The 13,530-nt window shown below is 33.5% G+C and overlaps 1 protein-coding gene across 9 annotated transcripts in view; it reads left to right on the top strand.

Moving 5' to 3' along the window:
* Nucleotides 1-13,530, top strand: part of KMT2C (lysine methyltransferase 2C) — a 336,336-nt gene that overhangs the window by 161,457 nt on the left and 161,349 nt on the right. For all 9 annotated transcript variants that reach the window (XM_069084226.1, XM_069084177.1, XM_069084204.1 and 6 more), the window contains 2 exons: nt 3,917-4,088; nt 11,596-11,710. In XM_069084226.1, coding sequence (XP_068940327.1) covers nt 3,917-4,088; nt 11,596-11,710 — 287 coding nt within the window. The remainder of the gene's footprint in view (nt 1-3,916; nt 4,089-11,595; nt 11,711-13,530) is intronic.

The raw sequence follows: 13,530 nt of genomic DNA, 5'->3' as shown, positions 1-13,530 counted from the left end.
GCTTTAAAACTGACGTGTGGAAATAGTAAGAAGTACTTAGAAATTCAGAAGCACAGACTATGCATTCCCTCTAAGACTTGCACAGAGCCCAGTCCTAATATAAAATTCAGTCAAGAAGTAGAGTGGAAGAATGATGAGAGAGGAAAAGGACCTGACTGTAGAGAGCTGCTGTGGTTTCCGGGAAGCTCAGCTAAGACACAAAGAAGAAGATAAGAACTTTTTTTTATCTACAAGCAAAGCCTTAAAGAAAAGTGCAAACTGGACAAAAGTCCACCAGGAATTCCCATTCAAGTTTTGAAGAAAAATGTTTTAAAAGAGGAAGGAAAAAAATTGAATTTTGAGACCATTAGAGAGAAAATTGGGAAAAGAGAGCTATGGAAGAAACATACAGATTAAAAAAAAAAACCTTAGAAAGAAAATATCTTTAAAAAGCTAATTTCTGATGCTGAGTGAGAAGAGTAGAACCAGGAGAAATTTGCACACAATTACAGACACAACTTATGTGTGATGACCAACTTTAATAGACTGTACTTTTCTCAGCAATGCAGTGATATAAGTCAATCCCAAAAGACTCATGATGGAGAGAAATATGTGCATCCAGAGAAAGAACTAGAAAGAACTGAGTTTATATCCAGGTGGAAGCAAAATACCTAATCTTTTTCCATGTCTTGTTTGGTTTTATGTCCTGTTTACCATTTTTCATTCCATCTGATACAATCCGTCTTTATAACCTGACTAATATGTAATGTGAAAGTATTTACAAATCCTATATGCCGCCATGGGGGGGAGGGAAGGGCGGGGGACAAAATGTGAAACTCAAGGAATTGTGGAATTGAATCCTGTAAACTAAAAGGAAACAAACAAATTAATTAAAAAAAACAAAAAGATAATTGGTTCGATGGCATCTAATAATTCTGTGAAAATTCAGGAATTAAAACAAAGTCAACAGATTGAAATAGTAGAAAATACAAACTGCCTGACAAAAAACAACAGATTTAGAAAGCAATTTGAGGAGAGAGAATAGAAGAATCATTTGACTGTTTGAAAGCCATGGGCAAAAATTCATTCTCAACATTATATTTCAAGAAATCTTGAAAGAAAACTGCCCAGCAATTATTACTGTAAAGTGAAGAAATTACCTCTGAAACAGATGAGGGCAGCACAATTGATAGAAACTGGAATTTAACAATATGTCTTTTAAAAGAAACATGCTTACAAACAAAAGGATACACAGAGTTAAAATAAATGACAGGAGTAGAATCTGTTGTCCTTACCTTACCGAAAAACAGCAGCAAAAATAGAGCTAAGTGAAAGAATTAAACAAGGAAACTGCATTTTCCCAAAAGGCTCCATTGTCAATGAATAAATACCATCATAGAACATATTTGCATCAAGAGGCCTTGGCATCTAAATTTCCAAAGAAAAAAGTTGTTACAAAAGGAAATAAACAGTAAAACTTTAATAGTAATTTCCTTAACTTACCCCTTTCAGACCTAACTAAATGTAATCATTAAATAAAGAAATATGTTAAGTAGATGATGATTTTAGAAAAGTTGACATGTTAAAGTTCTGGAGAATTTTGGCTGTGCATGAATTTTCACAAAAAGATTCATTGGAGTAAAAAAGACCTTTAAATCCATTAAAAATGTACATAATCAATAATGTATTTTTCTGACCATAATGCAATAAAAATGATTTTAGTAAAAGGTCACTAATTGGAAAGTGAATAACTTAATCCTAAAAAATAGGTCCACTAAGAAATAGTAGAAATAATGTATAGTTTCATTGCAGATTATGACAGTAATAAGACAACATTCTTACATTTATGGGATGCAGTTAAAGCAGTACATAGCAGAAAATTTCTCTTTCAATGTCTGGGATATGCAACTAAAAAAAACCACAACTTAGAAAACCAACAATTTAACTTCTCTAATCAATTAAACAACACTATAAATCCTAAAAAATCAAGAGGTAGATTAACCAATTAGACACCCAATATAAATCCTAAAAAATTAAGGGGTAGATTAACAAGCTTCAAAGAAAAAACAAAACACTTGATAAATAAAACTGGGAACTGATTTTACTAGTTGCTGCCCCATGTGGGCCCACAGAACAAAAACCATTAGCCTCTTATATTAAAAACCCGCCACAAAATTATAAGTATCAAAAAAGAAAAAGATGAATTTGCAATGAAGAATAAATAAAACCAATTCGACCTTTTCCTCTAACAATAGGCCAGTGCTAGATGATAAAACTATTTTAAATATGTGGGATGAATATTTACAACACTACAAATTGCTTAAATTGCCATTATCAAGATATTCAAATCACCTTACCTTGGGAAGTGGGGGCGGGGTGTGAAGAATTGAAAAAGCTCTAAGTGAGCTGACAAAAGGAAAATGAAATTCATGACTAGATGTATTTACAAATAAATTTTCCTAAATAAAAAAATAATTAGTTTCAGTAGTTTATATAGGCTTTGGCAGTGGTGGCCTAGGGATGAAGGGGGGAGGTAAAGGTAAGTGCCCTACAAAACTTCTCTCTCCCTGTCCCCCTTGATCCCTTAATGGGGTGGATTAGAAATAGAGACAATCAAAAAAATAATTTCTCTGCTGAATATTGAAGCAACAAATGTCACGTATTAATAAGTTGATAACAGCAACATATCACAAAAATCATATGCTATGACAAGACTAGCTTTATATCAGAAATATAGGGACTGGGACAGCTAGGTAGCATAGTGAATAGAGCACTAGCCCTGGAGTGAGGAAGACCTGAGTTGAAATGTGGCTTCAGACACACAACACATGAAATAGCCGTGTGACCTTGGGCAAGTCACTTAACCCCAATTGCCCTCCAAAGAGCAAAAAATAAAAAGAAATAATAGGGGCTGTCTTATATTAGAAAAATTGTAAGCTTAATTGACTATATTAATAACAAATGATAAAAATGCTATAATTTAATATATGTTGAAAAATGTCCTGATAAAGTACTGACACCTACTCCTGGTTAAAAACCACAATAGAATGCCTAGAAACAAATTGAGATTTCCTTAAAATGTTAAGGATAATTATCTAAAACAAAGAATCAGAATTATTTTTTGTTTGATTTTCTTTGGGGGAGCAGGCAATTGGGGTTAAGTGACTTGCCCAAGGTCACATGGAGAAGGTGTGCCAAGTGATCCCAGATCTTATTTTATGTTTTTCCTTTTTGTTTTTCTCCTTTGCCTTTTTTGATAGATCTTTTTGTTTTACCTTTTTTTTGTGTGTGTGTATGTGTGTTAAGTGTCTGAGGCGGTATCGGAACCCAGGTCCTCCAGACTCCAGGGCCAGTGCTTTATTCACTGCGCCACCTAGTTGCCCCTAGCATTATTTTTAATAGAAACAAGCTAGGATCCTTTCTGAGAAGACTAAAGGTGAAGCAGAGGTGTCCAATATCACCATTGCTGTTTATATTGTTCTAGAAATGCTTCCTATAGTAAAGAAGAAAAGTAATTGAAGAAACAATTTCAGGAAAGGAAGAAACAAAAGTCTCACTTCTTAAAAAGAGATGAGTTGGTGGTTTTCTTAGGAAATCCTAAAGAGTCAATTAAAAAACCAGTTCTCATACCCTTCTTCCCACTGGCAAATGTGAGAATAAATTTTGAGTGAGGGAGAGAAAGTGTGTGAGAGAGAGTATGTGTGTGTACATGTGTACTCAATTTAAAAAATTTGTAACTTTGGGTGGGAAAGGGAGAGAATTTGGATGTGAAGATAAGAAACTTTAAAAATGCAAAAAATAAAATTTATTAACAAAACTAGAAATCGGAGCCTCCTAAATATCCATAGGTGTATATCACATTTGAGAAATATTGTTTAACATTGGTAAATGTTACATTGTCATAAAACAACTTCCTTATTTTACTGTTAAATTATAGCAAAAGAAGAAGCAAACTGTTCAGTGTGTGACAGTCCTGGAGACCTTGGAGATCAGTTCTTTTGTACTACTTGTGGCCAGCATTACCATGGAATGTGCTTGGACATAGCAGTCACAGCATTAAAAAGAGCAGGTTGGCAATGTCCTGACTGCAAAGTGTGCCAGAACTGCAAGTAAGTAGAAATTTTTACTAACCCATTGATTGAGTGCAAAAACTTCCTGTTGAATACATTGAGAAAACATGGAATATCAGGGAGATATTTTCCTCATTATAAGAAATTAAGCTTTCTAGAAAAAAATGATTGCTAGCATAATGCCATTCTGTATTACTAGGTACATTTTAAGAGAGGAACATTTATCTTCAGTTTCCATGGTTTGAAAAGTGATTAGAATGCTTATCATATCATATAGTAATAGCATTCAAAACAATGTCACTTGTTTGGTTTCCTTTTCAAGCTAATCTTGATTTGCTTGGTTCTTGACTTGGTCATAATTTTCAATATGAGTAACCAGTAAAATTAGTGATAATTTTTAGGAAGAATTTATTTTGTGTTGGTCCTAAATTATTACTTTAATAGGAAAAAGTTAGCGGTTGATGTCAGAATTGGGGTAGAGAATCACTTGTGTTATTGAAATTTTTCAGAAGGGTAAGAGGAGGAGTATGGCTCACCCCAGGATTTGTTCTATGTAGAAACTTAGTCTTAAATGCTTGTTCCCTGTACTGAGAGGTTTAGTTATCTGCTCAAGACCAGTTAGTGTGTGTTAGACAGAGCCTGAATTAAGGACTCTCTAAGGCTACTTATTTTTTCTACTATGCTAAATTCTTTCTTGTGGTATAAAAATTTTTATTTTTCGTGTTAAGAAATCTGTTTTAAATAGTATATATTTAGAATATTTTACTATTTTCTATGACTAGCTTCTCTTTGCCTATCAAATCTGGAAAATATCAGTTGCCGTAGCACTCTTGAGAACATTTTAACAAAACCATTCAACTGATAAGTTATCAACTACAAAAATGTTTTACCTAAATCTTCCTACTTGAGTAGTTTTAGCCATACTGAATCTTGTAAGAATGAATTTCTTTGTTGTGAATAGTATTCCTAAATTCTAAAATAAATAAATATATATTTGATTTTTTATTTCTCTGAAAGTTTATTGATGACATGTTGCATGTATAACATGATAGATTTTTTTTCTCTCGTGATTTCTGGTATATGAGAATTTAGACAAATTTAAGACATTTTAAATTATTCTCTTAGATACCTTGTTAGATAATAGATTTACTTTCTCTCTCTCACACACACAAACACACACACACTCATACACATATACACACACTTCGAGCTTTTATAAAGGAAATTTCTCACAATGGACCTTTGAAAATAGATTTAATCCAAGTTAGTTATCTGTTCTTTTCTCTAGAAAGGCATTGTGGTATAACATGTAGAGTACTTGACTTCTAGTTAAGAAGACATAACTTGAATGCTGCTATGGATAGCATATGACCCTGGACAAATCCCCTTTATTTCTGAATCTTAGTTCCATCATTTATAATATATCTTTCTAAGGCTGCTAGTTTTAGAGCAGGTGCTGATTTGCACTGAAAGTTGGACACATTATTAAAATTACAAATCACATATAATCTCAGCTTTTTTTGTTAGGATAAGTGAGCATTAATAGCCACACATATAACTTGGCCCCCTCTTTGCTGCTTATAGTTGTATAGAGTTCCTTTTGTCACTGAGAGCTTAAGTAACTTGTCCAGGATCATATAGCCAGTAGTTTTCAGAGGCAAGACTACTATACATTCTAAATGTTAGAATGAAATGAGATAGTCCTAAAGTGTTTTTGCAAACCTAAATATCCTGTGCATCATAGCTTAATATACCGTGTCATTGCATTAGGGAAATAGTAAATATTCAGTTTGTTGAATTTAACCTGAAACAACTAGCAACCTAATTAGAAAGCATCATATTAACTATAGATATGGTATCATGTAAAATAAAGAATAATTAGTGAGTTAACTCCTCTTGAGTAAAGGTGATTCGACTAGCTAATTTAATGTGGGTATTGTAAGCTATTGATTTATGAACATAGGGAGAAGAAAAAAGTCAGCTCTCCTCTTCATAGCTCTTAGATTATAGCAGTGACATGGAGAAGGTGTGCCAAGTGATCCCAGATCTTATTTTATGTTTTTCCTTTTTGTTTTTCTCCTTTGCCTTTTTTGATCTTTTTGTTTTACCTTAAGTTTGGGTACTGATAAATCTAAGAATCCATTTGGTTGAGTTCTCTGTAATTGTTATGTTCTTTTTCTTTTTAAAGCTTTCAACTGAGGAACATGGTTATCAACAAGGAAAAGACTGTGTCCTTCTGTGTTTAAAATGATAGTAACCTAGATTGTGACTTGGTAAATTATCATTACTAGACCTCTCACGGTCTAGATATAGAAATGATTTTGTTGCCCATGCTAATTTTTATTATATATATATTTAAGTGGAACTTAATTTTTCAAGAGTATGTTACTGGAGAACTCAATGTCCTAAGTTCAGTTCCCACGTTTAACTCAGTCAAAATCAATGAAGAAACATTTATTAAGCACTTTTTTGTGCCAATCACTGTGCTGTGTGCTGGGGATACAAAGAAAGGGCAAAAGGCAATTGTTGTTAGGACCCTTACAATCTGAGTGCTAACCTGGGATGACTGGTGTTGCTTCTTAGTCAGAGTCACGAGAGAGTATAGAAAATTCTGCTATAATCGAGTTTCATTACTCAGAAATTTAAGTTCAAAACATGTGCTTTCATCATTCTTATTTAGTGTATACATATACATATATATATACACACACAAAATTTAGTAATAATCATTTCTATTTGATATGAATTATAATATAATTTTCACTGCTTTACACTGCTTCTCTACTTCTCCCACTGGTAATTGTATTCAATAAGCATTAATACCTTGATGTGGGTAAGTATGTCTAGTTGAGATCTGTCTTAGTCTAATCATAGATCTCTAGACCTTGGAGAAACATTCAATATCATTTAGATTAATTCTATCATTTTATACATTTTGAAGAAAATGAAGCCCAAGGGGCAGCCAGGTGGCTCAGTGAGTAAGAGCACCAGCCCCAGTGTCGGGATGACTTGGGGATCGAATCCGGGCTCAGATACTTAGCACCACACCCAGAAATAACTGGCCGTGTAACCTTGAGCAAGTTATTTAACCCCAATTGCTTAAAAAAAAAAAATGAAGCCCAGAAATATAAAATGATTGTTCAAGCTCATGTAGATAGTTGTAGAAGCACAATTTGAACCTAGTCCCTTAGATACAATATTCCCTCCCCCACTAAATCTTTTTTTATGGAAAGTTTGAAAACAAATCTAGGTTTTCACCATATGGACTGAGTTACCAATTCTTTGTTCCTTTAGCTATTGTTTAGTAATGTTGTTAAAGTTTTTGTCCCATAAACCAGTATATCCTGGTTTAACATTATATGCTTATTTTATCCGGTTGTGATCATCCCAGGAAAATAGACTAATTTTTGGCTAAATTTCCAGAAGAAATTGTTAAACTGTCTTTCTACTAAGAAATAATTTCTTATAATAAATATCTAGAACAATTTTGTCAAACTCAAAAATAGAGCTTGCAATCCATACATAAGGATCCTTGCTGGCTCCATGTTGACTTATTTTTAAAATGTAATGTTTATTTATTTTTTTGTATTTTTACTTATTTTAAATATTTTCCAATTAAGATTTAATCCAATTTAAGCTGTACTCAGGAGAGTTATAGGCCACATGCAGCCTGTGAGCCATATGTTTCATACCTCTGATCTTGACATATTCCTTTCAGTTTGTTTCTGTCCTAGTAGAGAGGCATGTTTGCAATACCAAATTATTGTCACAAAATTTCTTGGTTTCCTGTAGTGATACCAAGACATGATTGCTAAGGAATTTATTAAGTGAAATAAAGATGGTATTTTGTTGATATCAAGATCCTGTTATGGCATCCTTCTTACAACTGTGGTTTATCAAAATTTTTATGTCACTTAATTTGTTCAAAAAGTAATCTGATGAAACTATTTTTTTTTTTAAGCAATTTTCCTGTCCATGTTAAATCTACTCCCCCCCTTTTTTTTTTTTTACACCTTCTCAGCCCTATGACTTTGGTAAGGATATTTATATGTGAACTGAAATGAATGTCTAATTTGGACAGTTTTTGCCAGTAAATATGCAGGAGATTTTTTATTATTCGCAGCATAATTGCATTCAACCTCCTCCTACATTTAAAGCCCTATGTGAGATTAAAAAGAGACTTAAAAATATTTGTGGCTCCTGACTTTATTCCTATGCCTTTAGTAAGTAAGGGAAAAAATTGGGCAGGTTAAGAAGCTATCCTTAAAATCTATTGAAAATGTCTATATCTCTAACCTAAGGATATCTTGTCAACTTGTCTCTGCTACTCAATTATGATCTCATGAATCTAGGCTTTGGAAAACTGGAGAGTGAAATGCTTGGTTTATGGAGCTGGCTTAGCTTAAGTTTAAATATTGAATCAGTAGACATCGTATGTTTCTTTCTTTCTTGAGGTAATGTGGTAGACCTAGAGTTAGGGACTTGTGAGTTCAAATACTACCTCAAACACATCCTAGTTATGTGACTCTGTAGTCTAAGTAAACTTCAATTATCTATGTCTCAATTTCATTATCTATTAAAATGAGGAAGGCCTCTAAAATTTCCTTAAGGCTCTGAATCTGTATTCTTATATAGCACCCATACTAAGAACCATATTAAGTACCTTTGGGCAAAGTCTTGTGCTATATACTAGTGATTCCAAGAGGAAAAGGTGACATTTACTGCCCTTAAAGAGCATTCTTCTTGGAGATGAGGTTGGAAGTAATATATAATATTCATATATTTATAAAATAGGGAAATTTGGGAGTAAGAGAAACTGTTTTTCGTATTATCTTTGTATCTTCTGTCTAGGGCAATGTCATACATATAGTAGGAGTGTAAAAATAGTTTTTCATATTCATTAGATATGATATACTGTTCTAAGAAAATATGATATGGGAAACTATTTTTACCTATAGGTAAGTTTTTACAAAAATGTTATGTGAGCTTTAATGTAGAAGAAAGAGAAAGGTCCAAAACAGTTCAGTTGAGATTGGTCAGAGCCCTGCCCCTTAATATCTTTGTTTGTTCCTCATTTTATTGAGGAGTAAAGATTATATTCTCCACCCTGAAGTCCCAGGTTTTGAATAGCAAGCTGATGAAAAAGTTATATGCAGGATAGTGGAAAAGAAGGGAAAAGAGGTGCTCCTACCCCCTCGGCCTCAGAAAATTCATGGCTGTAGGTATCCCATTTTAGAGAACTGTATCCTCTCAGAGTTTCTGCAATACAAAAGTATCCAATTCCAAGTACTTCTGCCTCCATTCCAAAATTCTTTATTGTGTTTTCTGTTTGCAACTCTAAATATAGTCAACGAGTTGCATAGTTTTTGGTTTGTTTATTTCTAATGTAGTTTTGCTTTATTAGTACCACTAGTTAGAGGTTTGCCTCTACCCATCAGAAATGATGTAAATCTCAGTTTTATACTGAGAGGTAACATGACCTAATTTTATCATGTTGGTGTCAGAAAGTTCTGAATTCATATTCCACTTAATCTGTGAAAAGGTATTTAGCCATAGTAACATGTACTTTTTACATGGCTTCTGGATATATGATATGTAGAAGATGATGCCTATACATTTGTTTGTAACAGATTTATTTGAACTTGTGCATCCCAGGTCATAAGATTATGTATCCTATGGCCTATTGTTGTAAGAGTGAACTCAACCCAAGAGGGTACATGATGTCCCCCAAAATCACAAATGCAGTGAACTATAGAACTTTTATTGTGACTTAACTTCAATGAGAGAGAGAGTGTACACTGAGTATAAAAAAGTATAAAAGTGTGCACTAAGCATAAAAATAATTTTGATGGTAGTGAGCAGCAGACACTTATAGCTAGGGCAATAGGAAAGGTCTCATGAAGGAAATGGTACTTCCATTGGTCTTTGAGGAAAGCTAGCATTTTCAACAAGCAGAGGTGAAGGAGTATTTTCTAGCTCCAGGAAATCTTCTTTTGAAAGGCATGGAGCTAGGCCCAGAATACTGTGAGGGAGCAACAACAATCTGGGCAATTCGAATGGATTGTAGAAAGTATGAGGGACAAGTATAGGACATGATAGGACAGAAGTTTGAGTTCAGATTGTGGGGAATGGATGAGAACTCATCCATTCTGCTATCCAGATGCAGCCAAGATAGTGGGCATATAAAAACAGTCACTAATTCCCTAAGGTTGTAACCTAGAATGCTCAGAAATTACAAAGAAATTGCCTTTCAGCTGTTTTCTGCCAGGGCTAATCCTCATTTCCCACCTCTCAAGAGAATAATTGAGGTCTGAGGAGAAAGAACCTGACTTATTCCTTTATACCCATAATATCCTAAAATGAATAAAACAGATTTACTTGTATGACTATCCATTAATGTAGTAAAGTATACTGGAAAGATTTTCTTTACTGTCCTGTAGCAATCATTTGTACCTACTTGATACCTGAAATTCTTTAAATAGAGGCTAGAGCTTTTCATTTAGCATTGAAAGATAAGATTTAAAATGATAATAAGAATAGGAGAATTAGTACATTAAAACAAATAAATTTTAGTCAAAGCAGATTTATCCTTTGTATAAATACCATATCCTTTTCTGATTTGATTGAATGGGTGAGGTTAACAATCAGGAAGACAGAGGGATTCAGTTTAGTTAAATATTTATTAAAATCCAATTTACATGTGCACTATACTTAGCCCTGGGACTTTGAAGAAAATCAACTAAAGTCCTTATTGTCAAGAAACCCCCATTCTCCTGTAGTCACAACTTGTACAGTGATAAATAAATCATAGGTAAATTTTTTTTTAGAGAGAAAAGATTAACTTTTCTGATAACAGAAAGGCCTCTAGGAAGAAGAGGAAGATAAGGATTTTTAACAAACAAGCGAAGTATTAAGGAATAGAGAGAGGATATGAAATGTATTATTCCTCAGAACAGCAAGTAGTCTCTTTTGTTTGGAATTTAGAAAATATTAAAAGAAATAATGTTCAGTCTCTCTGGGAAGGTAAGTTAGAATCTTATTGTGGATGACTTTAAAAGCCATTCATATTTATATTTTATCTTTGTGGCTAGGGGGAGCCACTGAAGATTTTTTTTTTTGAGCCCTAGAGTGACAGTTCTTAAACATGTGTTTTAGTACAGTTTTTTAGGCATTTGTGTAACAGATATATTTAAAAGACTGAAAGTTATGAGAATTATTAGGTGACAGTTGTAGAAGTGATGAATTCCTGAAATCAGGTGGTTAGAAATGTGGGGACAGTTATATGACATGGAACAGAGGAAGAAGATGCTGCTGAGCGGGAAAAGTGCTCAACATGCCCTTTCCCAAATGGCTTCCCTCATTTATTTTCATAACTCCAAAAACAGAAGCTAGGAGCAAAAGTAATTCATATCCTGTACAAGATGAATTTTGAACTTAGAAATAGGTATACATCTTAACAGAAAATACATTCTTTACTATTACTTTATTACTATACTAAAAACTTCTAATGTTGTTTTGTGTCATTAGTGCTAACTTATTTTTATAGGCACTCTGGAGAAGACAGCAAGATGCTGGTATGTGATACATGCGACAAAGGGTATCACACTTTTTGTCTTCAACCAGTCATGGATTCAGTACCAACAAATGGCTGGAAATGCAAAGTAGGTTATATTTCTTATTTAAATAAATTTTTGTTGGTCTCTTCTATTTTGAAGACAAAAAAAGTTCATTTGTGAATTAAATTTGGATTAAAGAAACTGTTTTCTAACCAAAACTTAAAATTCTATTGCTCACAAAAATTAAAGTTAGAATATTCTAATATGTAAAGTCCATATTTAGGTAACACTACAAAAGCATACCTTTCTACTTAATTTACCCTTGATTCTCATTCTGATTGTTTTGCCTCGTAGTCCCTTTTAGCCTTCTTTCTCATCTTTAATCTTTGATTATAGTGCCTTTAATTTTAGATCATTCCTGGATATTTAGCAGCTTAATTTCTCTACTTGTTTCTTTTTCTTCTCTTTATTTCTAATAGTCTCCTCCTTTTTCTGAACCAAAAATTTTTTATACTTTCTACCGATATTGTTTAGCTGAAATCCTAATTCTGAACTCTGCAGGCTAATACTTTCCTTAGTATGGGGCAGGGTTTTTCTCCTACCATATCAAGGAAAATAGATTTTGTAAGTTTTTTGTACATATTTTTCTACCTTTTAAACATGGAATGTGTTGGGGTGGCCGGGTGGCTCAGCGAGTAAGAGCACCGGCCACAGTGTTGGGATGACCTGGGGATCAAATCCGGGCTCAGATACTTAGCACCACACTCAGAAATAACTGGCCATGTAACTTTGAGCAAGTTACTTAACCCCAGTTGCTTGGGAAAAAAAAGATAGAATGTCTTTATTGGTATTTATCACCAAAAATGCTGAAAGCATATACTAAAAAATAGTAAGTGATGCTAAAACTTTTGACATTTTCACTGACATCAAGTATACAGAAAAATCTCAACAAATAATTTTTTCAAGTGTTAATGACAATTATCATTAACAATATGCACTGCTACTGAATTTTCATCTCGAATATTAGTGTGGAAACCAGTTTGTTGTGATTGAATGATGTACTTTTATGGGAAAGATACAAGAATTTTACAACTGTTTGGATCCTTATAGATCAGTTTCAAAGTCACTTTATTTTCCAAGGAGGAAATTGAAGAATACAGATGTTAATTGACTTGTCCAAGGTCACTGGAGCAGTTATTAGCAATGTCAAGATTAGAAGTCCAGTTTCTTGAGTGAAATTGAATGGGTGGGATTTTACTCAAATCCATTCACTAAATATATATTCATTGAGAGCTCCTTATAAGCTACTGGGGGAGAGTAAGATAAAAAGAGAAGTTTCCAAGTTCTTATTCTCACCAAGTTTACAGTCTAGTAGAGTAGAATCTAAGTTTTCTGTGAAATAAACCAGAGATATCTAAAGGACCTATGAGTTCTTTTAGGGCAAAACTCTTTTCACATCTAGTGTGACCCAGTTTATTTTTTTTTAAAGGGTTTATTTTTTTAAAGAAAGGTCGTTTCCTGGGCTGAACCTTGACTTTTTTGTACTGTGGAAGGGAGGGAGAACTAAGACAGACTTATGGGGCTCAGATGTTAGAATGGATGAGGAGACAAAAATTTTACAATCCTATTTCTTGAAGGTGATGATGTTTCTGTTGGTAGCAGCTTATTCCAGTCTCTACCTCTGTTGTTGCTTAAATACTGAGGAAAATGTGATGGTGGATAGTTGATACATATAGGTGTGTGTGTGTGTGTGTGTGTGTGTATGTTTGTACATCTGCTATGAATAAATGATTAGTCATATTGTTCATATCAGCCACTCTCAGAATTTTCTCAGTGGTTTCCTAGAGATAAGGAACTCCACACTGGGAGAAAAAAAATCTGTTTTGTTTTTGTTGTTATTGTGAATAACTCATTTTTGAATAACT

Source organism: Petaurus breviceps, unplaced genomic scaffold (assembly GCF_028583685.1).
Source record: "Petaurus breviceps papuanus isolate PSGF00001 unplaced genomic scaffold, PetGlider_PUasm1.0 115, whole genome shotgun sequence".
Lineage (NCBI taxonomy): Eukaryota > Metazoa > Chordata > Mammalia > Diprotodontia > Petauridae > Petaurus > Petaurus breviceps.
Note: the sequence above shows the minus strand (reverse complement) of the source record. Positions and strands in the feature narration are given on the sequence as shown.